The sequence below is a fragment of the Bubalus bubalis genome, chromosome 2 (genome assembly GCF_019923935.1).
Source record: "Bubalus bubalis isolate 160015118507 breed Murrah chromosome 2, NDDB_SH_1, whole genome shotgun sequence".
NCBI lineage: Eukaryota > Metazoa > Chordata > Mammalia > Artiodactyla > Bovidae > Bubalus > Bubalus bubalis.
Window position 1 is genome coordinate 61,096,158 of NC_059158.1, and position 26,884 is coordinate 61,123,041.

General features: G+C 36.5%; 1 protein-coding gene across 2 annotated transcripts in view; it reads left to right on the plus strand.

Moving 5' to 3' along the window:
• TFPI (tissue factor pathway inhibitor) overlaps positions 1-14,817 on the plus strand; it is an 86,978-nt gene extending 72,161 nt beyond the window's left edge. Inside the window, exons 7-8 of one of the 2 annotated variants that reach the window (XM_006067889.3) lie at positions 13,617-13,796; positions 14,689-14,817. In XM_006067889.3, the coding sequence (XP_006067951.2) occupies positions 13,617-13,796; positions 14,689-14,798 (290 nt within the window). In that variant the 3' untranslated portion in view covers positions 14,799-14,817. The remainder of the gene's footprint in view (positions 1-13,616; positions 13,797-14,688) is intronic. The other variant, XM_006067890.3, reaches the window with a different exon arrangement.
• Positions 14,818-26,884: the final 12,067 nt, after the last annotated feature.

A 26,884-nucleotide genomic window follows, 5' to 3' on the forward strand; every position in this document is an offset into this window, starting at 1 on the left:
AAACATAGATTATCCCTCCCTCAACCCTTCAAAAGACTTTGTGGAGGTCTATAAAGACACTCTTGATATTCCAAATCAAAAAGTATTATATCCATCACTGCTTGCAATTATATTAATACATGTTACAATAATTTAAGAAACTACAGTTCAATGTTTACAGTAAAACCTTGCTCAAGGTTTTAGCAAATGTAAAAGGTTCTCTGTAGTGTTAGATTCTTTTGAAAAGATGTAAATCCTTTAAGATTTTGATTCAGCATACAGCGATAGAACATGCACCACAGTACAAATAGAATAGCATTCATTTAAAATTTTTGTCATTGAAAACAATCCTTGGGTATTTGAATATTCCAAAAATACAGTGAGATTGTGTTATTAAGTGAAATATTTGCAAATTTAATTTTAATGTTTCTCTTTCTGATGATGATAGAAAAACACTTTAGAAATATTGTTGAATGTTACTAGAAAATGATTTGGTAATTTTTAAAATTGCTATTCTCAACCACAATGTTGAAAATTAGCATGAGAATATGTTTTTTCCAGTGAACCTTCTTGACTCAAGATATTTGAATGCTTATTAAGCACAAGTGTTAGTTGCTCAGTTGTGTCCGACTCTTTGCGACCCCATGGACTGTAGCCCGCCAGGCACCTCTCCAGGCAAGAGTACTGGAGTGGGTTGCCATTTCTTTCTCCATATTAAGCACAACTGAGGTTTAATTTTCTCCTTTCATTTTTGTATTTCAATATTAATAGGCTCCTACATTGCAAGCAGATTCTTTACTGTCTGAGCCACCAGGAAAGCCCAATAGGCTACACGGGTGACCTTAAAGTTTGAAACATGCTCTTCCTTAAAGAGGATTTTATAAATGTTTTGTAGGCATGCCCCTGTGCACAAGTGAGAGAAAATTATTTGAGTTTTATTTATTGTTCTGAATTATGAGGATCTCCTTGTAGTTATAAGAAATGCATCCTCCATACATGCAGGAGAGAAATAATTCTAACACAATATCTCTAAATGATGCAGTTCTGTGTATGATCTTCAGGGTGAAAGACGGTCACAACTGCTTCTTGACTCTCTTGGTGTGATTGGCACTATAATAGAGTGGATAAGAGAAATGACTCTGCGTCTGAAGACTTGGGCTCAAATCCCATTTCTTCCACTTACCACCTGTGCAACCTTAAAATAATTCTTAACCTCTCTGAACCTTACTTTTTCCTACTCCAAATGAGGATGGTAGTAATATAGTGCTTACCTCATAGGCTTTACTGTGAGGTGAAATCATTCAATATACATAGCTTGCTTAGGACAGTGGCTGATACCTCTTCAGTGCTACAGAAATATGATTCATCATTTTTAACCCATATGATTCAGAGCAATACAAGCCTTAGTTCCCAGGCCTTAGTTTCTCACCTCTAAAACAACTCTTTGTAAGTTCCCATTTGCAAGAAAAGGTGATACTTCAGCCACTTATAAAATCTCTAATTATTCAGATAAAGTGCTTCAGCACATATACCATATATAAATGATAATCAACTTTTATTTTTTTAATTTATGTTTTTAATTTATTTATTTTAATTGGAGGCTAATTACTTTACAATATTGTGTTGGTTTTGCCATGCATCAACATGAATCCGCCACGGGTTTTAAAAGAGAATTCACAGTAGAACTAAATTAATACTTATATGGAAACTTAAACAGTTCAAATGTGTTTCCTAGAAACAAACTAAAGAATACTGGTATGAAGTATTGTGGGGCTTTGGGACAAAAGAATTTTGAGTAATTTTTCTTTACATTTTATAATATTTCCAACTTTATAGATTTTCAGAGTTCTGCCGCCGTTTTCCCATTTATTAAAGATTGAGCATTTGGTAATCACTTTTGATCACTTCTCTCCAGTCATTAAATTTTATTACTTTCTCTGATGAAATGTCCATTCTCATCTTTTCCATTTTCAATCTTACCTGTTTTGTTCAGTCTATCGTTCCTTGATGTTCAGATTACCTCAACAATCATATGTCATCCAAACTGGGATGCTAATGAAAGTAGGATGCTAAAAATCATTTATTTATTTACAATATATATTTATAGATAGAAAATTAGGATTGTGATTTTGACAGATAACATACTTTTATTTTAAAGTGTATTACAATTTTTCAAAAATCATATATATGTCGGAATATGATATACCAAAAAATAAGTATGAACCAGTGCTAGCTCAGGCAAACCAGACATTACACTATTCAGTTCAGTTCAGTTCAGTCGCTCAGTGGTGTCTGACTCTTTGTGACCCCATGAACCGCAGCACACCAGGCTTCCCTGTCCATCACCAACAGCCGGAGCTTGCTCAAACTCACGCCCATTGAGTCGGTGATGACACCCAACCATCTCATCCTCCCTCTGTCGTCCCCTTCTCCTCCCACCTTCAGTTTTTTCCCCTTCCATAAGAAAGACTTCTTCCTCTCTCTCCCCCTTGGGTTTTTATTTTGATTCATTTAATAATTAAATTGATTTTTGTGTCAGCTCGGACTTACTGACTAGATGGCAAGTTTTTTTAAAGGAAGGAACAATGGATTTTGTATTTTGTAGACTCCCCTCCTCCAGTGTTTATCCCACTGTTAGGCACTGGAGAAATGACTTATATATTTTTATTTATTAATTTTGTAATCCACAGTTACAACAGAAAGAACAAATGATGGTTAGAAGAATGCTGATCACACTTCCTGATGTGTTTTTGAACATCGTTGGCATTCATGCTCCATGCTCATTCTAGGATTATATACCATTTTATGCATATGCTAATAATTGTGCTTTTGATATTTCTTTAATATTTATATGGCATGTGTACAGATGCCTTCCATTCTGTACTGTTAATAACATTTGAATAACATTTAATATTTATACAGAGAGAGTTAATATATTCCTCTCCATATATCTCTTTGGTAAATGTCTAAATAGCAAAGAAAAACTAATGTTTTCAAGTATTCATATTGGTTCTGAACTTTTAGAGTAGACCTGAGTAGAACTTCCCTCATAATCTAAACATGTCTACATGATGAATCTGGTGCCATTGAGCTGGCTTTACAAAAATAGATAAAAACTTGTGGTAAGTATCCATCAGACCTCCTGCTTCCTGGCAGGAGCGAGGTGAGAAATAAAAATGTAGCACTGCATCTCTGCCAAGATGGCGGCCATCCAAGCACGTCACCCTAGGTGACCACTGACTACTTTTTGCCAATCCTTTTCTTCCTGGCCCATCTCTGGTTTTAACAAGGATAAATTTTTTTTTTTTAATCATAAGATTTTGTTTAAGATTCCTCCAGAGAAGTGTTACAGATGCCTTTAAAAGAGAAAATTCACAGACCTCCATTTTGTGAGTATTAATTTTATATGAACAAGTAAAACGGTAGGAATAAACTTCTTAGGCATGTGACCATTATACAACTCTCAATCAAGCTTCAGTTCAGTTCAGTTGCTCAGTTGTGTCTGACTCTTTGTGACCCCCTGGACTGCAGCTCACTAGGCCTCCTTGTCCATCACCAACTCCCGGAGCTTACTCACACTCATGTTCATCATGTTGGTGATGTCATTCAACTGTCTCACCCTCTGTTGTCCCATTCTTCCCCTGCCTTCAGTCTTTCCCAGCATCAGGGTCTTTTCAAGTGAGTCATTTCTTGGCATCAAGTGGCCAAAGTATTGGAGTTTCAGCTTCAGCATCAGTCCTTCCAAAGGATATTCAGGGCTGATTTCCTTTAGGATTGAGTGGTTGGATCTCCTTGCAGTCCAAGGGACTCTCAAGAGTCTTCTCCAACACCACAGTTCAAAAGCATCAATTTTTCAGCACTCAGCTTTCTTTATAGTCCAACTCTCACATCCATACATGACTACTGGAAAAACCATAGCTTTGACTAGACAGACCTTTGTTGTCAAAGTAATGTCTCTGCTTTTTAATATACTGTCAGGGTTGACCATTGCTTTTCTTCCAAGGAGCAAGTGTCTTTTAATTACATGGCTGCAGTCACCATCTGCAGTGATTTTGGAGCCCAAAAAAGGTAAAGTCTGTCACTGTTTCCATTATTTCCCCATCTATCTGCCATGAAGTGATGGGACCAGATGCCTTGATCTTAGTTCTCTGAATGTTGAGCTTTAAGCCAACTTTTTAACTTCCCTCTTTCACTTTCATCAATAAGCTCTTTAGTTCTTCTTCACTTTCTGCCATAAGGATGATGTCATCTCTGTATCTGAGGTTATCAATATTTCTCCTGGCAGTCTTCATTCCAGCTTGTGCTTCATCCAGCCTAGCATTTCTCATGATGTACTCTGCATATAAGTTAAATAAACAGGATGACAGTATACAGCCTTGATGTACTTCTTTCCTGATTTGGAACCATTCTATTGTTCCATGTCCAGCTCTAACTGTTGCCTCTTGACCTGCATACAGATGTCTCAGGAGGCAGGTCAGGTGGTCTGATATTCCCATCTCTTTCAGAATTTTCCACACTTTGTTGTGATCCACACATTCAAAGGCTTTGGTGTAGTCAATAAAGCAAGGGTAGATGTTTTTCTGGAACTCTCTTGCTTTTTTGATGATCCAGTGGATGTTGGCACTTTGATCTCTGGTTCCTCTGCCTTTTCTAAATCCAGCTTGAACATCTGGAAGTTCATCTACATATAAATACAATACAAACTACAAATAAATTGATAATGATAATAAACAATAAAACATAAATTAATAATACTAATTGATTTATTTAATGGCACATGTTTTTTGCTAATAGGGAAAAGTCTCTATAACATGATTTTGGTATGGACTGCTATAGGACAGGTTAGGAATGAGATAGGAACAGGTTAGAAAAGCTTGTGCCATTCTATGTTGTGTGTAATTCTTTTACTGCCCTTTTTCTATTTGAATGCTGGACAATCTTTACAGGAATGAGCTTGAAAAGCATTGATATAACATGTGTAGTGTAGGGGAATCTCAAATTTATCTTTCCTATGGAGAAGGCAATGGCAACCCACTCCAGTACTCTTGCCTGGAAAATCCCATGGATGGAGGAGCCTGGTGGGCTGCAGTCCATGGTGTCACTAAGAGTCAGACAGGACTGAACGACCTCACTTTCACTTTTCACTTTCATGCATTGGAGAAGGAAATGGCAACCCACTCCAGTGTTCCTGCCTGGAGAATCCCAGAGATGGCGGAGCCTGGTGGGCTGCCGTCTATGGGGTCGCCCAGAGTTGGACACAACTGAAGCAACTTAGCAGCAGCAGCAGGGACTCAGAAGAATGAGCTTTCTAGTTTATCACTTATTAATTCTACTAAATAAATCTGACTGATTAGTGCAGATATGATCAGAGAGGGCATAAAATCCTGAAACTTTGGTCTATTTCTAGAATCTGCCCAGGTTGAACATCAGAACCCAATAATTCTTGCCCTTCAAATATTTGAGCTCTCTGTATGCTGTTTGACTCGGACTGTTACTTCCAAAACTTTTTAGCCTTCTTGTTCAAGAAACCTGCTTTGTTAGGTATCTTTCTCCTGTTCAGACTTATTAAATTCCAATTCCACTCATATAACTGAGGGTAAGAAGCATCTAAGATACTCTGAACCTGAGCTTCAAAGAAGACAGACTTTGAGACTCAAATATAAAGGGGAACTTGTGACTACTTTCATTTTAACTGAAAATAATTAAAATATCTTTGCTTAATTATTTTTATTTTCTAGTTAGTTTTTAGAGTTTTTCTATGACATACCATAACCATTAAGCACTTTCTGGCTTTATGGGCAGAAAACTGTGGGTTTAAATTCCAATTCTGCTATGTGCAGACTCTACCTCTGGCCTTGAAAAAAATTATAGCACTCTCAGCCTCAAGTTCCTCATTTGTTATATGTGAAGAGAAATATCTCATAAAGTTTTTGTGAAGATTATGATGATTAAACTCAGTATTTAGCACAAATAACTCAAAGGTATTAATATTTAAGTTTTTTATGTTAATGGTATCCATGATTATCCAGTATCAACAGAGGTTTATAGCAGGAAAAAAATAAAATAATCAGGGGTACCATTTGTATACATTTTATTACATTTGTATTACATTTTATAATAATCTTTTAATACAAGTATGTAACCTTGATTTGAAGTTTCTTCATTTAATATACTTAATACTATGATTACCTGAAATAACATAAACCATTTGTAAAATTCAAACATAATTATAAAACACCAATATATGTTTTATGTCTTTGGGTTTTATTTCTAATCAAAGGAATATCAAACCTGTGTTTCCAACTTAATCTTATGACTTGAGGTACAGATTTGTTATACTTTTAAATTTTGGTTCAGTTCAACATACTGAGTGTGTCCTATATGAGGATTTGTCATGCAGACTGGGAGTCTAATAACTGTAAACAGAAGGTGGTTTTGTCCTTTATTGGCATGCCTGGGAGATAGGGGCATATATAGATGTTTTCAGTGTCTACTATATGCTCAGACAGAGACCTAAGCAAGTGTTAAGGGAGGACGAAGTCTTGATGTTGTACTTCCATTGAAGAATGTCAAAATTAAAATTTTCTGTCTTCTCAAAACTTGGGTTTTATCTTCTAACATCTTGGACTTGTTTGCCTAGATGCTAGCTAATCCACAGGCATAGCTCACAATTCCATCTTCGTTCAGAGAAATCTTCTGAAGTACGATGTTCAGTTGCTCAGCCATGTCAGAGTCTTTGTGACTCCATGGCCTGTAGCCTGGCCGGCTCCTCTGCCCATGGAATTTTCCAGGCAAGAATACTGGAGTGGGTTTCCATTTCTTCCTCCAGGGGATCGTCCCGACCCAGGGATTGAATCTGTGTCTGCTGAGTCTCCTGCATTAGCAGGCAGATTCTTTTAACACTATGCCACCTGGGAAGCCATTTTCTAAAGTAAAGCCACATTGAAATAAAGCCATGATTACAAAATTACAAATTTGGAAGCTATTGACTATATTTTATAATATAATTACATTTCAAAATACATTAGAAAACATTCCATCTTCTAAGTCAACTAATCTAGAAATAATAGAATTTGCCTTCTCTCTATCTGTCTCCCAACCCACATTCACTCTGGTGCTTAATTTCAGCCATTGCTGCTCTAACTGCAGTAGTTAGGGTTCTCTTATACTCTGCTCTTTTCATGGCTCCTCCTGGATTCAGCTGACACATACCTGGTTGAATTTGTTTTATGTATAAAGATAGATAATAATTGCCTCTTTTATCTTTTTATATGTTGTCATTTATTAAGGTCTACATCATAAAATCAAATATGTTAGTATGCAAGGACCTTCTTAATTTGGTCTGAATTTGCTGATCAAAGGAAGGATTTGGTATTCAGTTTCCTGAAACAATCTCAGAAGACAAAAAGCAATTTTTTCAACAAGTGATGAGGTGGTTCCTAAAACCTAAGTTGGTTGGTAAAATAGAAGCCTCAGTATAGGCATGTAAAATAGTACACATGGACATCACCAGATGGTGAACACTGAAATCAGATTGATTATATTCTGTGCAGCCAAAGATGGAGAAGCTCTATACAGTCAGCAAAAACAAGACCAGGAGCTGACTGTGGCTCAGATCATGAACTCCTTATTGCCAAATTCAGACTTAAATTGAAGAAAGTGGGGAAAACCACTAGAACATTCAGGTATGACCTAAATCAAATCCCTTATGATTATACAGGGGAAGTGAGAAATAGATTTAAAGGACTAGATCTGATAGAGTACCTGATGAACTATGAACAGAGGTGCATGACATTGTACAGGAGACAGGGATCAAGACCATCCCCATGAAAAAGTAATGCAAAAAAGCAAAATGGCTGTCTGAGGAGGACTTGAAATAGCTGTGAAAAGAAGGGAAGATAAAAAGCAAAGGATAAAAGGAAAGATATACCCATCTGAATGCAGAGTTCCAAAGAATAGCAAGGAGAGATAAGAAAGCCTTCCTCAGCGATCAATGCAAAGAAATAGAAGAAAACAAATGAATAGGAAAGACCAGAGATCTCTTCAAGAAAATTAAAGATACCAAGGGAACATTTCATGCAAAGATGGGCTCAATAAAGGACAGAAATGGTATGGACCTAACAGAAGCAGAAGATATTAAGAAGACATGGCAAGAATACACAGAAGAACTGTACAAAAAAGATCTTCACGACCCAGATAATCATGATGGTGTGATCACTGACCTAGAGCCAGACATCCTGGAATGTGAAGTCAAGTGGGCCTTAGAAAGCATCACTAAGAACCAAAGCTAGTAGAGGTGATGGAATTCCAGTTGAGCTATTTCAAATCCTGAATGATGCTGTGAAAGTGCTGCACTCAATATGCCAGCAAATTTGGAAAATTCAGCGGTGGCCACAGGACTGGAAAAGGTCAGTTTTCATTCCAAACCCAAAGAAAGGTAATGCCAAAGAATGCTCAAATTACCATACAGCATACTCATTTCACATGCTAGTAAAGTAATGCTCAAAATTCTCCAAGCCAGGCTTCAGCAATATGTGAACTGTGAACTTCCAGATGTTCAAGCTGCTTTTCAGAAAGGTAAAGGAACCAGAGATCAAATTGCCAACATCTGTTGGATCATCAAAAAAGCAAGAGAGTTCCAGAAAAACATCTATTTCTGCTTTATTGACTATGCCAAAGCCTTGGACTGTGTGGATCACAATAAACTGTGGAAAATTCTGAAAGAGATGGGAATACCAGATCACCTGATTTGCCTCTTGAGAAACCTGTATGCAGGTCAGGAGGCAACAGTTAGAACTGGACATGGAACAACAGACTGGTTCCAAATAGGAAAAGGAGTCCATCAAGGCTGTTTATTGTCACCCTGATTATTTACCTTATATGCAGAGTACATCATGAGAAATGCTGGGCTGGAGAAAGCACAAGCTGGAATCAAGATTGCTGGGAGAAATATCAATAACCTCAGATATGCAGATGACAGCACCCTTATGGCAGAAAGTGAAGAGGAACTAAAAAGCCTCTTGATGAAAGTGAAAGAGAAGCATGAAAAAGTTGGCTTAAAGTTCAACATTTATAAAACTAAGATCATGGCATCTGGTCCCATCACAAATAGATGGGGAAACAGTGGAAACTGTGTCAGACTTTATTTTGGGGCTCCAAAATCACTGCAGATGGTGATTGCAGCCATGAAATTAAAAGACACTTACTCCTTGAAAGGAAAGTTATGACCAACCTAGACAGCATATTAAAATGCAGAGACATTACTTTGTCAACAAAGTTCCATCTAGTTGAGGGTATGGTTTTTCCAGTAATCATGTATGGATGTGAGAGTTGGACTATAAAGAAAGCTGAGCGCCGAAGAATTGATGCTTTTGAATTAGTGTTGGAGAAGACTCTTGAGAGTCCCTTGGACTGCAAGGAGATCCAACCAGTCCATCCTAAAGGAGATCAGTTCTGGGTGTACATTGGAAGGATTAATGTTGAAGCTGAAACTCCAATACTTTACCAAGAGCTGACTGATTGGGAAAAAAACCCTGATGCTGGGAAAGACTGAGGGCAGGAAGAGAAGGGGACGACAGAGGATGAGATGGTTGGATGGCATCACTGACTCAGTGGACATGGGTTTGGGTGGACTCCGGAGTTGGTGATGGACAGGGAGGCCTGGCGTGCTGCGGTTCATGGGGTCACAAAGAGTGGGACATGATTGAACAACTGAACTGAACTGAAATTAATACAGAATCAGAGACATCACATAAAGATTCAATGTAAGTACAAAATTAAAGGTTTACTGTATAAATTTTAAAGCTATTACATAAGCCAGTTTACATATAAAACTGGCTTTTGGAGCATCATCTTGTAGTTTAGCAGTCATACTATATCAACTGCTATTCCTGGCAGAATATGAATCGATTCTGAATTCTGAAATCTATCATAGACCCTCTAAATGGAAGCTATCCAACTTGTTATTAATGGTGAAGTCAAGACAGTGCATTTGGTTATTCAATTCCCTTTGAAAATGAACAGAAGTCAGGTTAGTGTCTTTTATTCATCTTAAATTTCCACAAATTATAATCTAGACTAAAATCTAAAATAGACTAAAATATCACATTGTGCAACTACTTCAAAACCTTTATATTTTATTTCATTGTAGATATCAAAGTCTGGATTTTGAATAGGTGAGTGCCTTGTGTTTATCTAGAATAAGTATGTTAATTAAAAATAGTCCAGTTTATCTCCTGAAAGGGAGCAAAAAATTTATATTTCTTCACCTTTAGAGATTGAATGAGATGATACTCAAGGACTCAATAAATCTGGAGCTATAATGTCCTTGAGAAACCATCTGCTTCATTATTTTAATTGTTTTTTATACTAGCTTAATTCAATGATAGTCTTAACTGCTTCAAGCAGTTAATAACTTTAGGAGAAATGACTAAATGACTTTAGGACAAATAATTTATGTAGTGGGTATAATTCATGTTTCTGAGGAGTAATGTCCTTTAAAATCTTCCCAACTGATGGTGATTTATTGCATTATTAAAAACATAATTTTTTAAAATTTGAAATATTGAGTTGGCCAAAAAGTTCATTTGAGGCTTTTCATAAGATGTTATACAAAAACCCAAATGAAAAAGAAAAAGAAATCTTTGGCTTACCCAATACAGCCTTTTTAGTGATTAATTTCAAGCTATAACTCCCTATCAAAATGTTATTATCTCTCTATATTAACTTGGGTCAAATGTGAGTTGAGTCTGATGATCTGTTTAGGTAGTGATTAAAATAGGACAAACAAATGAAATAGTCATCAGATCAGTCATGGAGAAATACTTTCTGAGTGGGAGCTGCTATGTGGTAAGAGAGACAGTTAAGTCTGCACACCAGATCCCAGACTGTGAGCAGCAGCATTCCACACATCCTCTGATTCAGAAGTCACAAAGAGTTTCAGGCAGAGGTAATCTGATGCTTGGGGCAGTTCAGCAGGTAGTGAAACTCTTTGATGAACCTGTACTGTCAACTGTCTGCTTGCTTTCAAACTTATCCCCTGCATTATTCTTGCTCTTTCCCTTTGTTTCTGAGTAGTTTGTTCAGTGGCAAACTGTTGGAAGACTGGGTGACTAAAGGAAAACAGAGAAGTACGTCTCTCCACCAAAAGTGTGGTATATGCTCCATGGTTTCAGATGAGACCAGGAGTGTTCTGGGTGGTATGGCCATAGATGCTCCATGGTTTCGGATCCCAGTGGAGAGACTGTTTTGGTTCTAGCTTTCAAGTGATGTTCCAAGCTCCTGGTCTATGATAGCAGAGGCACATTCCTTGTTACCCTTAATCTAGGAACTATAGCCCCAGATATACTATGCCAATTTGTCCTCACTTTGAAATAACACTGATTTTGTTATGGGGCCAGTTTTAATTTAGGTTGTGTGTTTGGCAAAAAGAGATGATTTGTTCCCTGTAATCAGAAATTTCTGTCTGTCCTGGAATAAGAAGCTTTAGAGCACTGCTATTAAGACATAATAAGTAACATTTGTGAAGATGTATACTACAAGGATATCTATAATATATGTATATATTATTATTTTGAACTTATTGTGGGCTAATATATTTTGTGCAAAAAATGCTAAAGTGAAATAGATGTATAAATCATACCATGATACTTACATATCTACTATGAGGCGTCTGTGGCTGCTTTTTGAGAATAATATTTAAAAGAATAGCAATTTCTTCTGTTTTCTCTGTTTCTCAAATCAGGCTAATTGCTTGTGGGGTATTTCATTTGTTTCTGAGCATGGGTGATAATTTTAGAAGGTCATGGAATTAGAAGCTATGGCAATTGATACCTATGTTATATTTTTGGCTATGGACTGATGAGAATCCACAACTTACCCACTGGAAAAGCTTTCACACAATATTGGGCTCAATTACAGCATATCTCTCCTAGGTTGTTACAAAATTCCTCTTATATTAACCATTTTTGGAGAAAAAAGACAACATTTTCAGAAAATTAAGCACACATTCTCACCAAGTACATTTTAATTTTGTTTTAAGATGGCAGTAATAATGCTCTAAAATCCCTAAATGGGGTGAGGCAAAACAAATTAGACTATATGATTTTTAGTCAAGTTTTTTTACAAAATCCCAGGAGTTTCTTTTAAATCAGTGTCTATACACCTACTTAAAGATTAAGTAATACAATTTTAATGTGATTTCAGTTCTTGGAATTTGACACAAAATGTCACTTTTCTAAAGTGTTTATCATAAATTCTTCCCATAATATTTTCAATACTTCTATTTTCAAGAATTTCTCTTTTACATGAGACATTATATCTAGATACTCTAATCTTTATTTACATATCTAGAAGGTAGGAGGTTATAAAATTTTGTTTATCAATTTAAGATTTTTTTCACTTTTTTTCTCAGATTATTTAATTTATTTTTTAGTCTGTTTACCTGGGGTTCACTTGCCTTCAAACCAGTTCTTGCTTTTTGTACAAACTCTGCCTTCATTGCTACTGAATTCTTCAAAGTTCTATTTTCTGCCAATATTGTACATTCAGCATATCCTCTTCATCTGCATTTGCTGTACCATGTCTTACTATATTGATTCCTGGCCTTCCACCAAATTATCTTCAGTTTTGGTTTACTAATAATATCAAGCAGTTTAGCTCTACAACTAAAAAGACTACCATCTTCCCCTCACTGACAGGAATTCCAGAAGGAGCTGAAAACTATCATCAGGCTGAAACCATTTTTATGCTTTGTCTTAAGGAAATGAGCGATCCTTTCATTGCCCTAGTTGTATTTTTTTTTCTTCTATTTTTGAAAGTGGTTGGTCCCATTGACAGACTAGCCCATCTGTCTGGTTTAAACCTGTAAATGTGTGATCTTACCTGCCTTTAGCAATATTCCTTCCTTTGCAAAAATATCTAACTCATCTAGAACTGCTGGTTTAATTCACACACACAGAAAAAAAACTTATTACTAAGCCAAATCATCTGTGTTCACTTTCCGAAGCTTAAGGTTAGAATTTGCTATACCTGAATCCCTGTGCTTTAAATTGTCATATGTTACGTCATTCAGAACTTTGGTCAGGGAATGACCTCTTCCTTATCTTCTGTTTGTTTCATACAGTGAGTAAAGTTTTTGCTCATCAAGACTTTATTTATGAAGTTGAATACTCATGAACAAATGATATATAAGCAATGATAATTTTTTAAAATGGATATGGTTAATAAATTTTCTTAAATTGTTGAATAGTGGTTGTTTACAGTGTTCTTGCCTGGAGAATCCCAGGGATGGGGGAGCCTGGTGGGCTGCCGTCTATGGGGTCACACAGAGTCGGACACGACTGAAGTGACTTAGCAATATTATGTAAAACTAGTTTCGTCAGATGAAGAGTAATCCTGGCACTTTTCTTTAACAGATGTACCGACTTTCATATTTACTGGAGAAAGGTCTCAGTTTAGTGAACGCTTGGAGATTGGCTAAGCATTTTCCTGGAATTGAAATATATGAATTTTATGTTATTCATTCAGATTACTGTTTCACATAAACATGCCTAATAAGACTAATCTACAAACAATAAATATGAAAGTTTCAGACTAACTATTATATATGACTTACTATGTTTTCTTTATCTTTTTAGAATTTAATGGCCCCTCCTGGTGTCTGACCCCAGCAGATAGGGGATTGTGTCAAGCCAATGTGACCAGATTCTACTACAATTCAGTCATTGGGAATTGCCTCCCATTTAAATACAGTGGATGTGGAGGGAATGAGAACAATTTTACCTCTAGAAAAGCATGCGTTAGGGCTTGTAAAAAAGGTATAGAGGGCATTCTCCCATTAATTCACTACTGTTTAAGATAATAATTGTATTGAAATCATGAATGAATTTTAATCTGGGAAAGTATGAAATTAGTTCTATTTATGATAAGAAACAGTATTTTCAACTGTGTCTTCTCAACTACATTTTAATAATATTGCCAGATACATTAACTGCAGTTCCTTTCAATGTATCTTCCTCCCCCAGAAAAATTTAAACAAAACATTTTATTTTTTTAATGTTTATATACTAAGCTTTCATTTTAAAGGATTATACCAAAATATCTTTAAGCTTTCTAATGCATAGAAATTTAATGTATTTTCTTCTGAAAATAAAAATGATCCATATTTATAGAATGTGTGCATGCTAAATCACTTTAGTCATGTCCAACTCTTCATGACCCCATGGACCATAGCCACCAGTCTCCTCTGTCCATGGGATTTTCCAGACAAGAATCCTGGAGTGGGTTGCTATGCCCTCCTCCAGGCGATCTTCACGACCCAGGGATCAAATCAAGTTTCTTAAGTCTCCTGCATTGGCAGGTAGACTCTTTACTACTAACATCACCTGGGAAGCCCATTTATAGAGTGTTAATATGTAAATAAAAATCATCTATAACTCCACTCAGTCATGTTACAGCCACATGTCCACTTGAATAAAATAAGCATTAATTTCTAACTGAAGATGAATAATAAAAATCAATAATGTTTACCCATTTATGCAAACTGACATCCTTAGAAAGAGGATGTTTACACAAAGAAATAGACAAATGACTGTTAAACCAATTACACTTTTTTGATTTAAAACATTAAAAGATAATTTGAAGAAATTTTAGATTATGTTTTGTTATGTTAGTTTATCATGTATAAATTTATTTATCTTCCTTTTCTAGGTTTCATCCAAAGAATATCAAAAGAAGGATTAATTAAAACCAAAAGAAAAAGAAAGATGCAGCGAGTGAAATTAGAATATAAATTTGTTACATTACAGCATTATTTCTAATAAACATTTTGGACAAACATTTTCATTATGATTCTTATTGTTTCTCTCCTGAAATCTTTTTAATGAAAATCTCATGAATCTTCTATGCATATATTACCTGCTATTAATACGTTTGCATCAGAGTTCCTTTTCTAATCTAATCAAATTGCTTATTCTGTGGCTATAACTTATTAACTGTCTACCATGAATTTATTATTCTCTTGATTCCTTTCTAACTATCTGCCATTTAACTACAATTTATCATACTGCTGGCCCCATCGAGTCATTCTGTTTTACCATCTGGTGGTTATCTGTTTGAGAATATGTCATCACTTATTTGATTTTATCACATATACAATTATATTCTTCATAGTCTATGTTCAGATTAACAAATATAACTATTAAAGATCAAGTGGTTTGGGGTTTAACATTTAAAATGGTGGCAAGCATCTTTTTCTGATTAAGATCACTCAATATTACATTGGAAAGAGCTAGTAACAACAGAGTTCTACCAGATGATTCACTCCCTAGACATACTTTGCTCCTTTTACACTAACCAGCACTTCAAACAATCCTAAGCCAAATCATATCTGAACAGAGAGAGTCAACTCTGTGTCATGTGCCTGCCTGATTTTGATTGATGTAACTTTTGTGTGCTTCTGGCCCATCTTACCAGTAAAGAGGGTTGAATAGTTGTGTGTTAAATACAGATCATGATAAGAAAAGTCCTGGTGGAAAAGAGAAGTTTTTAATGGCAATCTGAAGGAAATTATGTACTTTCTAATTTTATTGTTTGACCAAATTTTCTCTTCCCCAAAATGGCAAGAATATGTAAACCTCCCGAAACCTATTCATTTATAATTAGGCTTTGCACACAATGCAACCAGTAATTCATGCTTTAAAAAATGTCAGACTATTTCTGTAAAAAAGGAAGACAAAATTATCAGGAAGGAAAAGTCTCCTAGAAAAATACGTATTATTCACTCTCAAGCTTTTAACATTTATCTGGAGTTAATCCAGTTTATCTAGATCCATACCTTTCCTTCTCTGCTAAGTCATGTACAGTTTTGAGATCTCAAGAGCCTTGTTCACTTCAAATTTCACATTTAAATTTGAACTTGTCGTCTAGAAACAACTAACCACTTTGTCCATTTAGTTTAGCTTAATGACTTCTCTCTAGTAATAGTAAATAAATTCTGCCTGTTCCTCAGTCTTGAAAGTTTGAACCCAATTTTGATTTCTTCTTTTCTCTCATATACAGCTTATAATCAGTCTCTAAACACTGTTGATTGTTTCGTCATAAAGTCCATCTAACTCCCAGTCTTTTTACCTCTACTTCATTCTTCACATCATTACTGATTTAATTCTTAAGAATTAACTCGTGTGTTTCTCCACTACTCAGAATCCTTCAGTGATTCATTAATTGATACTTAACTTCACCCTATCCTCTCAATTTAATTTTGATATATGTATGTATTTGTACTTACCTATACTACTCTTTCATAACCATCTCAGTTTAGTTAAAATGGTACTCATAGATCACTGAAAGTATATCTCATTACTTAGTTTATTCTCGCTGATTTCATATTTTTAAAATGTGATCCCTTCCAGATCATTCATATGAAATCAGAGACAAGCTGATGTGAACTATAAAATCACTGTCTTTTGAGGCATAATATGAAAAATCCTAATATACATCCTATGTCATAAAAATTGTATCATTACAAAATAATGTCAATTTTTTCACTTAAGAAAATTTTTATATCTTGTTTTCAAATATTCAGTACATAAGCACATAAATAACTGCCTTAAATTGAGCCTTCTATGGAATTTGAAACTTTTTGAAATCAAAAAATCTTGTGAAATATGTCTGTTGTCTTTTATACATGATAGCAACACCTTTAAGTAAATGGTAAAGTCTTCTTAGGTCAAGTGGCAAGTTGCCACCAAGGACATATGAATAGCATATTGGTGACTTGATTATTTTCCCCAACAACTATTCATAACTTCATTACTTAGTCAAAAGACATACACTGAGAGATGGTTTGCAATGCTTAATGCATGTGAATATGTTTACTGTGTTTTTAAATAAGATTGTCTCTGGTGGTTTTGTCTTCCCATATTTTGCATAATTGAATGCATCTAACTGTGAATTTTATATAGAATTACATTATATAGCATCTGATGCTTATTTACCGACTTTGTTTATTCTGTTCAAAATTAACAGGTTATATTGAAAATTGATAAAATGTTTTTATTTTTTACTGTATAAGAAATAAAATATACTATCCTAAATAATAAAGTGTGACTGTTACACTTACGTTAGACTTAAAAAAATAAAAATTAATGATCTTCAGTTATTGCAAAGGTAAAGAGTTCTGAGACAAAGAAACAAATCATTCCACAAGCTGCACTCTACTTGCCTCCATCTATATATTCTACATTTACTCTATTCCATATGTATTTCTACCAGTCATCTAATTATATAAATATAATATATTCAAATGTAATATGACAACACATTATATAAATGACTTCCAATCCTGACTAGCCTGTCCAGTTTTCATACCAGAGGAAAGAAAATGACATTAAAGTAACCAACTATTTAAGGGACTTTCTGATTTTTTCACCTTCTTTCTCAAGAACTTGAGCAAAAACATGTCTTAGTTGACTTCCTTGCAGTCTCCTATGCTTAGGAAACCTTGATTCTTAGCCCCTCAGGCCCAACCTCTGAACTACTCTAATCACATAGCTGAAGTCTTGACTAGAACACCAGTTTTAAATTAAAAAGTAGTATTTATACCACTTTAAAAATACACAGTGATTCATCTTACCAAAGAAAGAGAAATGTACAGACATTTAATTGTATAATGTAACAATAAGTTAGGACAATGAATATGGTATCCTCATCACTTTTCTTAAAAATGAGAAAAATTCTGACTCACACAGTCAGAAACAAAACATGGATATTTTTTGTCAAAACTGAAAAAGTCAAAGGTATTTGACTTCAGTATTGATGGATTCAGGACCTCATGTTATCAAAACTCAGTCTCTCTTCACTTCTAATTCTGCTGCCCAACATTTTTTTTTGCTTTTATTTTTTGGCCTCAAAGATTTCAAGATGACTTCCAGAATTTAAGTCCCTTTAAGCTCAGAGTAAAGTTTTCTAGAAAAGTTTGAACTCTCTTACCTCAAAAAATTGAATTAAAATTCTGGCCTCAGGCATGACCAATGAAAGAAATAATTGATAAGCTAGACTTCATTAAAATTAAAGATTCTGCTCTACTAAAGACAATATCAAGACAAGCTACAGCCTAGGAGAAAATGCAGAAACACGTTGGATAAAGGACTGCTATTGAAAATATGCAAAAAACTCTTAAATCTCAAGAATAAAAAAACAAACCTATTAAAAATAGATCAAAGACCTTAATGGACATCTAAAAAAACCTATGGAGATGGCAAACAAGTTTATGAAAAGATGTTCCATGTCATATGTCATCATGGAAATGTAAATTAAGACAACAATGAGTTACTATACACACCCATTAGGATGGTTAAAATAAGATGCATGATACCACCAAAATCTGGAAAAGATGTGGTAAAGCAAGAGCAACTCATTCTTTGCTGCTAGGAATACAAAACAGTACAGCTACTTTGGAAGGCAGTTTGACAACTTCTTTTTATACTGCTCATGGGGTTCTCAAGGCAAAAATACTAACATGATTTGCCATTCCCTTCTCCAGATCAAATTGCCAACATCTGTTGGATCATAGAAAAAGCAAGAGTTACAGAAAAACCTCTATTTCTGCTTTATTGACTATGCCAAAACCTTTGACTGTGTTGATCATAACAAACTATGAAAAATTCTCAAGAGATGGGAATATCAGACTACATTACCTGCCTCCTGAGGCATCTGTATGCACTTAAAGAAGCAACAGTTAGAACTAGACATGAAACAATGGACTGGTTCCAAATTGGGAAAGGAGTATATCAGGGCTGTATATTGCCACCCTGCTTATTTAACTGACATGCAGAGTACATTATGCAAAATGCCAGGCTGGATGAAGCACAAGCTGTAATCAAGATTACTGGGAGAAATATCAATAACCCTAGATATGCAGATGACATCACATTTATGGTAGAAAGCCATAAGAGGAAGAGGAACTAGAGAGCCTCTTGATGAAAGTGAAAGAGGAGAGTGAAAAAGTTGGCTTAAAATTCAACATTCAAAAAACTAAGATCATGACATCTGGTCCCATCACTTCATGGCAGATAGATGGAGAGACAATGGAAATAGTGATAGACTTTATTTTCTTGGGCTCCAAAATCACTGCAGATGGTGACTGCAGCCATGAAATTAAAGGTGCTTGCTCCTTGGAAGAAAAGCTATGACCAACCTAGGCAGCATTTCAAAAAGCAGAGACATCACTTTGCCAACAAAGGTCCATCTAGTCAAAGCTATGGTTTTTCTAGTAGTCATGTATGCATGTGAGAGTTGGACTATAAGGAAAGCTGAGCACTGAAGAATTGATGCTTTTGAACTGTGGTGTTGGAGAAGACTCTTGAGAGTCCCTTAGATTGCAAGGAGATCCAACCAGTCGATCCTAAAGGAAATCAGTCCTGGATATTCGTTGGAAGGACTGATGCTGATGCTGAAGCGCCAATACTTTGGCCACCTGATGTGAAGAACTGACTCATTTGAAAAGACCCTGATTCTGGGAAAGATTGAAGGCATGAGGAGAAGGGGACGACAGAGGATGAGGTGGGTGGATGGCATCACCAACTTAAAGGAAATGTGTTTGAGTAAGCTCTGGGAGTTGGTGATGGACAGGGAAGCCTGGTGTGCTGCTGTCCATGGGGTCACAAAGACTCAGACATGACTGAGTGACTAACACTTTCACTTTCAGAGATGAAAAGAAAATTCTAAAGGACAGGGGAAAATGTGAAGGAATAGGTCACATATAGATAAGTAGGAATAAAAAAGGTATTGTGCATCTCAATGACAAGAATGGAAGGAAGCCAGAATAAAGTTGGATGTGGAAGTCTGAGGGATGAGGAATCACTGTTTACTTTATCACATACATTTAGTGCTAACTGATCTTTCAGTTACATGCCTAGAGTGCTTTGCTGAAAAATAGAAGTTAATTAAAATGAACGTAAAGTTGTTCAAGGTTTTCACTTTCCATTGGGGGCTGTGGGGAAATTTTCTGAATTGTGAACTAGGAAATACTGTTTCTTGTATTAAGACTGACGCTGCCTCGTGGATGAATTTGTCATCTGATTTGTTTACCACACATTGACTCATCTTTAGAAACAGTGTTTTGGATTTGACTGCCTATAAGGATTCTTCTAGTTTGGCACTTTAGTATTTTATGAAAATGCTCTCTATTTAAAAGCTAAACAAATGTAAAGATATTCTGTGCTTAAAAAACAAAAGTCAAGATCGTCTAGGCTCTTCTCTTAGTAGTAACCACATCCCTTGTAAGGTAAAGAGATCATTTACATCCAGTCATCTGCTATACTTCTGCAAAGCTTGCCTTATTCAAACTGACTCCACCTGTAGCCGATTTCTTTTTCAGTGCCTTCTCAGTGCTAAGTCATGTCCAACTCTTTGCGACCCCAAGGGCTGTACCCTGCCAAGTTCCTCTGTCCATGGAATTTACCAGGTAAGAATACTGAAGTGGGTAGCCATTCCCTTCTCCAGGGGATTTTCCCAAGCCAGGGATCAAACCTGGGTCTCCCGCATTGCAGGCAGATTCTTTACTGTCTGAACCACAGGAAAGTCCCAAGAATCTGGGAACAGGCTGCTATTTCCTCCTCCAAGGGATCTTCCAGGCCCAGGGATCAAGCCCGTGTCTCCTGTTCTTTACCACTGAGCCACCTGGGAAGCCCATTCAATGCCTGATTAGTCCCTAAACAACAAAAGGTTTTTATTTTTGTTTTATGAGAAGCTTCCAAAAGTACTATTTTACAAAGTAAAGTGTTGCCCCAACAAAGTAGGGGCCCTACTTTGGAAGATTCTAAACGCCTTAATATTTGACTTTCACTTATGCTAAAAAAATTTCTGAACCATCAGTTTTTTCCCTTTTAAGATTGTATACAATCTAGAGAAAAAAAATGTACCTCCTTCTGATTGATAGTGTTTGAGGCATTTTAAGCTCATAAAACATTTTGAAACAATTTTGGAAACACTTGTCTCTTTTAATAATCATTCTTAAAAGAGCTAGCAAAATTTAATGAAGAGTAAATTATTTCTAGTACCAAATATTTTATTTCAATCTACAGTTTATTCTAATAAGCTTTAAGCAAATCTCATTGGACCAAAGTTAACTCATTCTTGTCAACATAACTTTTCATTTGCTCTTCTTACAATGAAGTAACATCAGCTAAGTCAGTTATGAACCTGGGTGTCTTTGGGATTTTAACCCATATTTAATCTGTATTTTCATAAAGAGTATAATTTCAACTTGCTGACCTCTGTCTTAACCTGCAGGTGCTCTCAAGTTAGAAACCAGAGGAAACTGCTACTTCCTTCTTAGTCAATTATTGGAATCAGAAAGCAAGAATTTTGACTTTCAAAAGTGAATTTTTTTTTCTCCTCAAATAGCTTTATTGTTTTACACTTCACATTTAGATCAAAATCTATCTGGAATTTACATTTTTGTTAGGTGAAAAGAGTGGTCTAGTTCCATTACTTTTTGCCTATTGATATTTTTTTTTCATATTTATTTTTTTTAATTTTATTTTATTTTTAAACTTTACATAATTGTATTAGTTAGTCCCCATTCTCAACAGAATGTTCTACAAAATTTATAAATCACTCTAGGGAGATTTCCAGAGAGTTTCAAAATGTGAACAGCTGTGAGCTACCTAAATGACCCATCTTGCCAAGAAGTTTCTACTCCAGAGATGAAGTAATAAACCGTTACCAGTTGTTACTTAAACTATCTGCCACTGTTCAATGAGAAAGTTTGTAGAGTTATAAAGCGAAGTATAAGTTAGGACAATTTTTATTTAACATTTTGCATATTCTCTTTTTCTCCTCCACAAGCGATACATATAGGACAATTTTTATTTAACATTTTGCTTTTTCTCCTCCACAAGCGATACACATACATAATCACTTAATCAGGAAGAGAAATCTTTACAATCCATTAAATCCCACAGCTTCTCTTATCTGTATTCTATGTGCAAAGTCGCTTCAGTTGTGTCCAACTCTGTGCAACCCCATGTACTGTAGCTGCCAGGCTTCTCTGTCCATGGGATCCTCCAGGCAAGAATACTGGAGTGGGTTGCCTATGCCCTCCTCCAAAGGATCTTCTTGACCCAGGGGTTGAACCCATGTCTCTTATATCTTCTACATTAGCAGGTGGGCTCTTTACGACTGGTGGCTCAGAGGTTAAAGCATCTGCCTGCAATGTGGGAGACCTGGGTTCGATCCCTGGGTCGGGAAGATCCCCTGGAGAAGGGCATAGGCAACCCACTCCAGTATTCTTGCCTGGAGAATCCCATGGACGGAGGAGTCTGGTGGGATACAGTCCACAGAGTCGCAGAGAGTCGGACACGACTGAGCGACTTCACTTCACTTCACTTCTTTACAACTAGCGCCACCTGGGAAGCCCATCTCTTATCTATACTGGCTGCCGATTAACTATCAGACATAAATAAAAAAATGTAAATATTATGCAAGAAAAACATGAAATACCAATCATATGCAATAATAATGAGTATAGGATTTGGATTCGAATCAATTTGGATTTGCACTCAATTAGCCTGACCTCCGGAGAAGGCAATGGCACCCCACTCCAGTACTCTTGCCTGGAAAATCCCATGGATGGAGGAGCCTGGTAGGCTGTAGTCCATCCGGTCGCTAAGAGTCGGACACGACTGAGCGACTTCACTTTCACTTTTCACTTTCATGCATTGGAGAAGGAAATGGCAACCCACTCCAGTGTTCTTGCCTGGAGAATCCCAGGGACGGGGGAGCCTGGTGGGCTGGCGTCTATGGGGTCGCACAGAGTCGGACACGACTGAAGCGACTTAGCAGCAGCTGCAGCAGCAGCAGCCTGACCTCACTTTGCCAACAAAAGTCAAGGCTATGGTTTTTCCAGTGGTCATGTATGGATGTGAGAGTTGGACTGTGAAGAAAGCTGAGTGCCGAAGAATTAATGCTTTTGAACTGTGGTGTTGGAGAAGACTCTTGAGAGGCCCTTGGACTGCAAGGAGATCCAACCAGTACATTCTAAAGGAGATCAGCCCTGGGTGTTCTTTAGAAGGAATGATGCTAAAGCTGAAACTCCAGTACTTTGGCCACCTCATGCGAAGAGTTGACTCATTGGAAAAGACTCTGATACTGGGAGGGATTGGGGGCAGGAGGAGAAGGGGAGGACAGAGGATGAGATGGCTGGATGGCATCACTGACTCGATGGATGTGAGTCTGAGTGAACTCTGGGAGTTGGTGATGGACAGGGAGGCCTGGCATGCTGGGGTTCATGGGGTTGCAAAGAGTCGGACATGACTGAGAGACTGAACTGAACTGAACTGAGCCTGACCCTTCTTTGTCTGTGAAACGATTACAAGGGTAAATGGGAGCACACATGCATCATATAGTGCTTGCTACATTGTAAGGTTTGATATCACAACTTGTAGGATGGTTTTATTTCCAAGAGTTTTAGAATATAGTTTCAGTTCAGTTCAGTCACTCAGTCGTGTCCGACTCTTTGCAACCCCACGAATTGCAGCACGCCAGGCCTCCCTGTCCATCACCAACTCCCGGAGTTCACTCAAACTCATGTCCATCGAGTCAGTGATGCCATCCAGCCATCTCATCCTCTGTCGTCCTCTTCTCCTCCTGCCCCCAATCCCTCCCAGCATCAGAGTCTTTTCCAATGAGTCAACTCTTTGCATGAGGTGGCCAAAGTACTTTAAGCTGCAACAATTATTCAAATAACTTAGACAATTAAAAGTTAGAGTAGGAAATTTTAGGTAAATTTTTTTTTGCCAAAGCAACAACTTTACAAAATGATATTACTATAAGTAATTTTACTGTTAACAATATTAGTAGCAGAAAATTGTATATTTAAAATTTTTTTTAAGTTTAATTGTTTTTGAGATAACTGCCTAAGAGGTGCTAATAATATTTTTAATATGGAACATGGATAAAAGGGCTACAAACTAGTGAATGTTCTTTTAATTTTTCTAATGAACTTTTGTAAAACTCATCCTAAAATACTCAAATATATCTTATGTTGCTAAGAAATGTTGTTTAAAAAATGACGATCATTATTCCTTGTGTCATCCTTCCAAATATTCAGAAACTTATACTATATTATTCACATGTGAATAATATGGGAAATGTATGCTCTGAATGGAAACCAGATTATGAATTCGTCTGAATGGAAAAATAATCAACTTTCCTTTCTGAATGCTGTGCTGTTTTTCTATATTGCTAATACTCATTATTTAATATTTCTTACTTTGCCACACCTAACTGAAACTCTAGTAACCAGTACCATTTGACTTATAGTCCATATAATTTTATTCCAGAAATACCTGAAGTAGTTTACCAGATTAAATATTTTGCTCATAATGTTGTGACGAAGGAGGACTGATTCCAAAACTAAACACCTTAATTTCCAAGTTCCAGTTCTCCCAATTTCCAGTTGTGACAACTTGCTAAGATTCTATTCTCTCATCTGAAATTAAAAATAAAATCTTATTCAGAGTTAAAGAAAATATCTAAAGCACATAGCATATTTCTGGGAAAATGCCAGTCATCAACAATATTACACTTCCTCAATTTATCCTGAAACAGAAGGAAGTTTCCAGAAGCGCTACTAAGTACTTACAGATACACTAATTAGTAACCATGCAAAGTTGAATTTGTTTTTATGCTTCTTTACAATTAACTCCCCAAAAGAGGGTCCTCCAACCATAGTATTTTTAATTTTCTGAATAGTGACAAATAACCATGAGAACGCAAGTCAAGGACACCATATATAAAGAACCATGGTTAACAGTGTGAACATCAACTTTGCAGAAAAGGCATAGAAACATTTCCCAGGGAAAGATTTTCGTACTTGCTTACTAACGCCATCCCACCACCCCAGCCTCACCCAGACGCACAGAATAAAGCATAAATCTTGATTTGAGTGCATGACCCATTGCAAAAAGATTAAAATACAAATTCCTTATCACAATCTATGTGATCCTACTTACAATGTCCTGATATACTTGGGTGGAATTCTCTTCTTGTTCACAGGTCTCTGGACTCTAGGAACTATTAAGGTCCTGCACCTGAACAGGTTTTGCTTGCTTGTGCTAGTATTCCTAGTAAACTCTGCTTTGGTGCCCTTCCCCCAACCCATAATGAGCTGGTACATTCATCTCCCTGTTGCTGGGAGAACTGGCTGCTAATAGCTCCCACCTGCATCACTGTCCCCAGCTGACAGTAGTTACTTCCCCTAGATATTATGCTCCCCAGAGTGGCTCATGGTCCTGCTGCTGCTAAGTCGCTTCAGTCGTGTCCAACTCTGTGCAACCCCCTAGACGGCAGCCCACCAGGCTCCCCCTTCCCTGGGATTCTCCAGGCAAGAACACTGGAGTGGGTTGCCATTTCCTTCTCCAATGCATGAAAGTGAAAAGTGAAAGCGAAGTCGCTCAGTCGTGCCCGACTCTTAGTGACCCCATGGACTGCAGCCTGCCAGGCTCCTCTGTCCATGGGATTTTCCAGGCAAGAGTACTGGAGTGGGGTGCCATTGCCTTCTCCGAGAGTGGCTCATACAAGGACTGAAAAGAAACTATGAAAGACAAACTCCTGTGCATCAAGAGAGGACAAATCTTAACATGCAATTTACACTCCAAAGCCCTTGTCCTATGCATTAGGCCAAATCCAGATTTTACCTGAGACCGCATGCTTGCTCACCTCATTCTTCTTCCAATCCTGCTTCATTCCCCTCTTTAATGCTTTTCAGTAAGTTATGGGAGCTCAAATCCCTCCCTCAAGATCTGTTCCTGGGCCCTGTGGAGAACAGACTCCTTTCTAATTTGTGGAATACCTTCTATTTCTTGAATTTTAGGTTCCAGAGTAATTATTACCTTCAGAAAACGCTCTTCTACAAAAATAATATGTCCACCCTCTATCCCTCCCTTCCTATCTACTCAGCCCTGGGTCTGTTTCAGTCATTGAACATATTGCCTTTTACCAATCTGAGTAGCTGAGCAATATGAATAAAAATAAGTGTTTTTCTATTAATAAATGTCTACCTGAAGATACAAAGTAAATCCTTGAGAGCAGAGACCATGTCCCTATTATCAAGCTTTGTACTCTCAGTATCTAGCCAAATGCTGGGCACATAGCAGATGATCAGTTAATATGAAAATCAATTAGCATCCAAATGGATGGCTGTACTTCAGAAACTTTGCTTTTTGATGACATAACTGTTTAGAGGGATATAGCTCAGGGGTAATTAACATGCTCCCAAACACTGTGTCTCAAATGTCAGCTGAATTAAGCCAGAGCTGGTTTATAAACAATTAATCGCTGATGTTTTTTTCCTAACACATAGTGGTAAAACAAAGATTTTTTATGCTTGAATATAGTGAGGTCCTTGTTTATCAGATGTGACACTTTTTACTCTGTTTTGAGATTTTGAAAATGTGATTTGTATTCCTGATCAGATAGGAGTTAATCCACTTTAACCTAGCCATAGGTTCAGAGTTGTCTAGCTTTAGATCATTTCAAATGTTTAAATATATGTATGTCACGTGTGTGTGGTATGTACATTCATTGGAAGACAAAAGGTAGTGGGTCATTTTAATTTGAAATATTTCATTTATATTGTTTCAACGTTCAATGATTTTTTTGCCTTTGCATCTAAATAGTGTATGAAGGACATATTCTTTTCACTGTATATAAAATGATACCTTAATTGTATAGTACACAGTAAGTACCTGCCCATTATAACTCTAGCCATCATGTGCATCAGAATGTTTTCTTAGGAATATTCCCTTGTTATTGAGATTTTGATTTCAAGAAAAAAGCCAATAATAATTTCATTTTTTTTTTATTTCACTGAGAGCAACTTTGGCAATTTGAGGATGCTTAA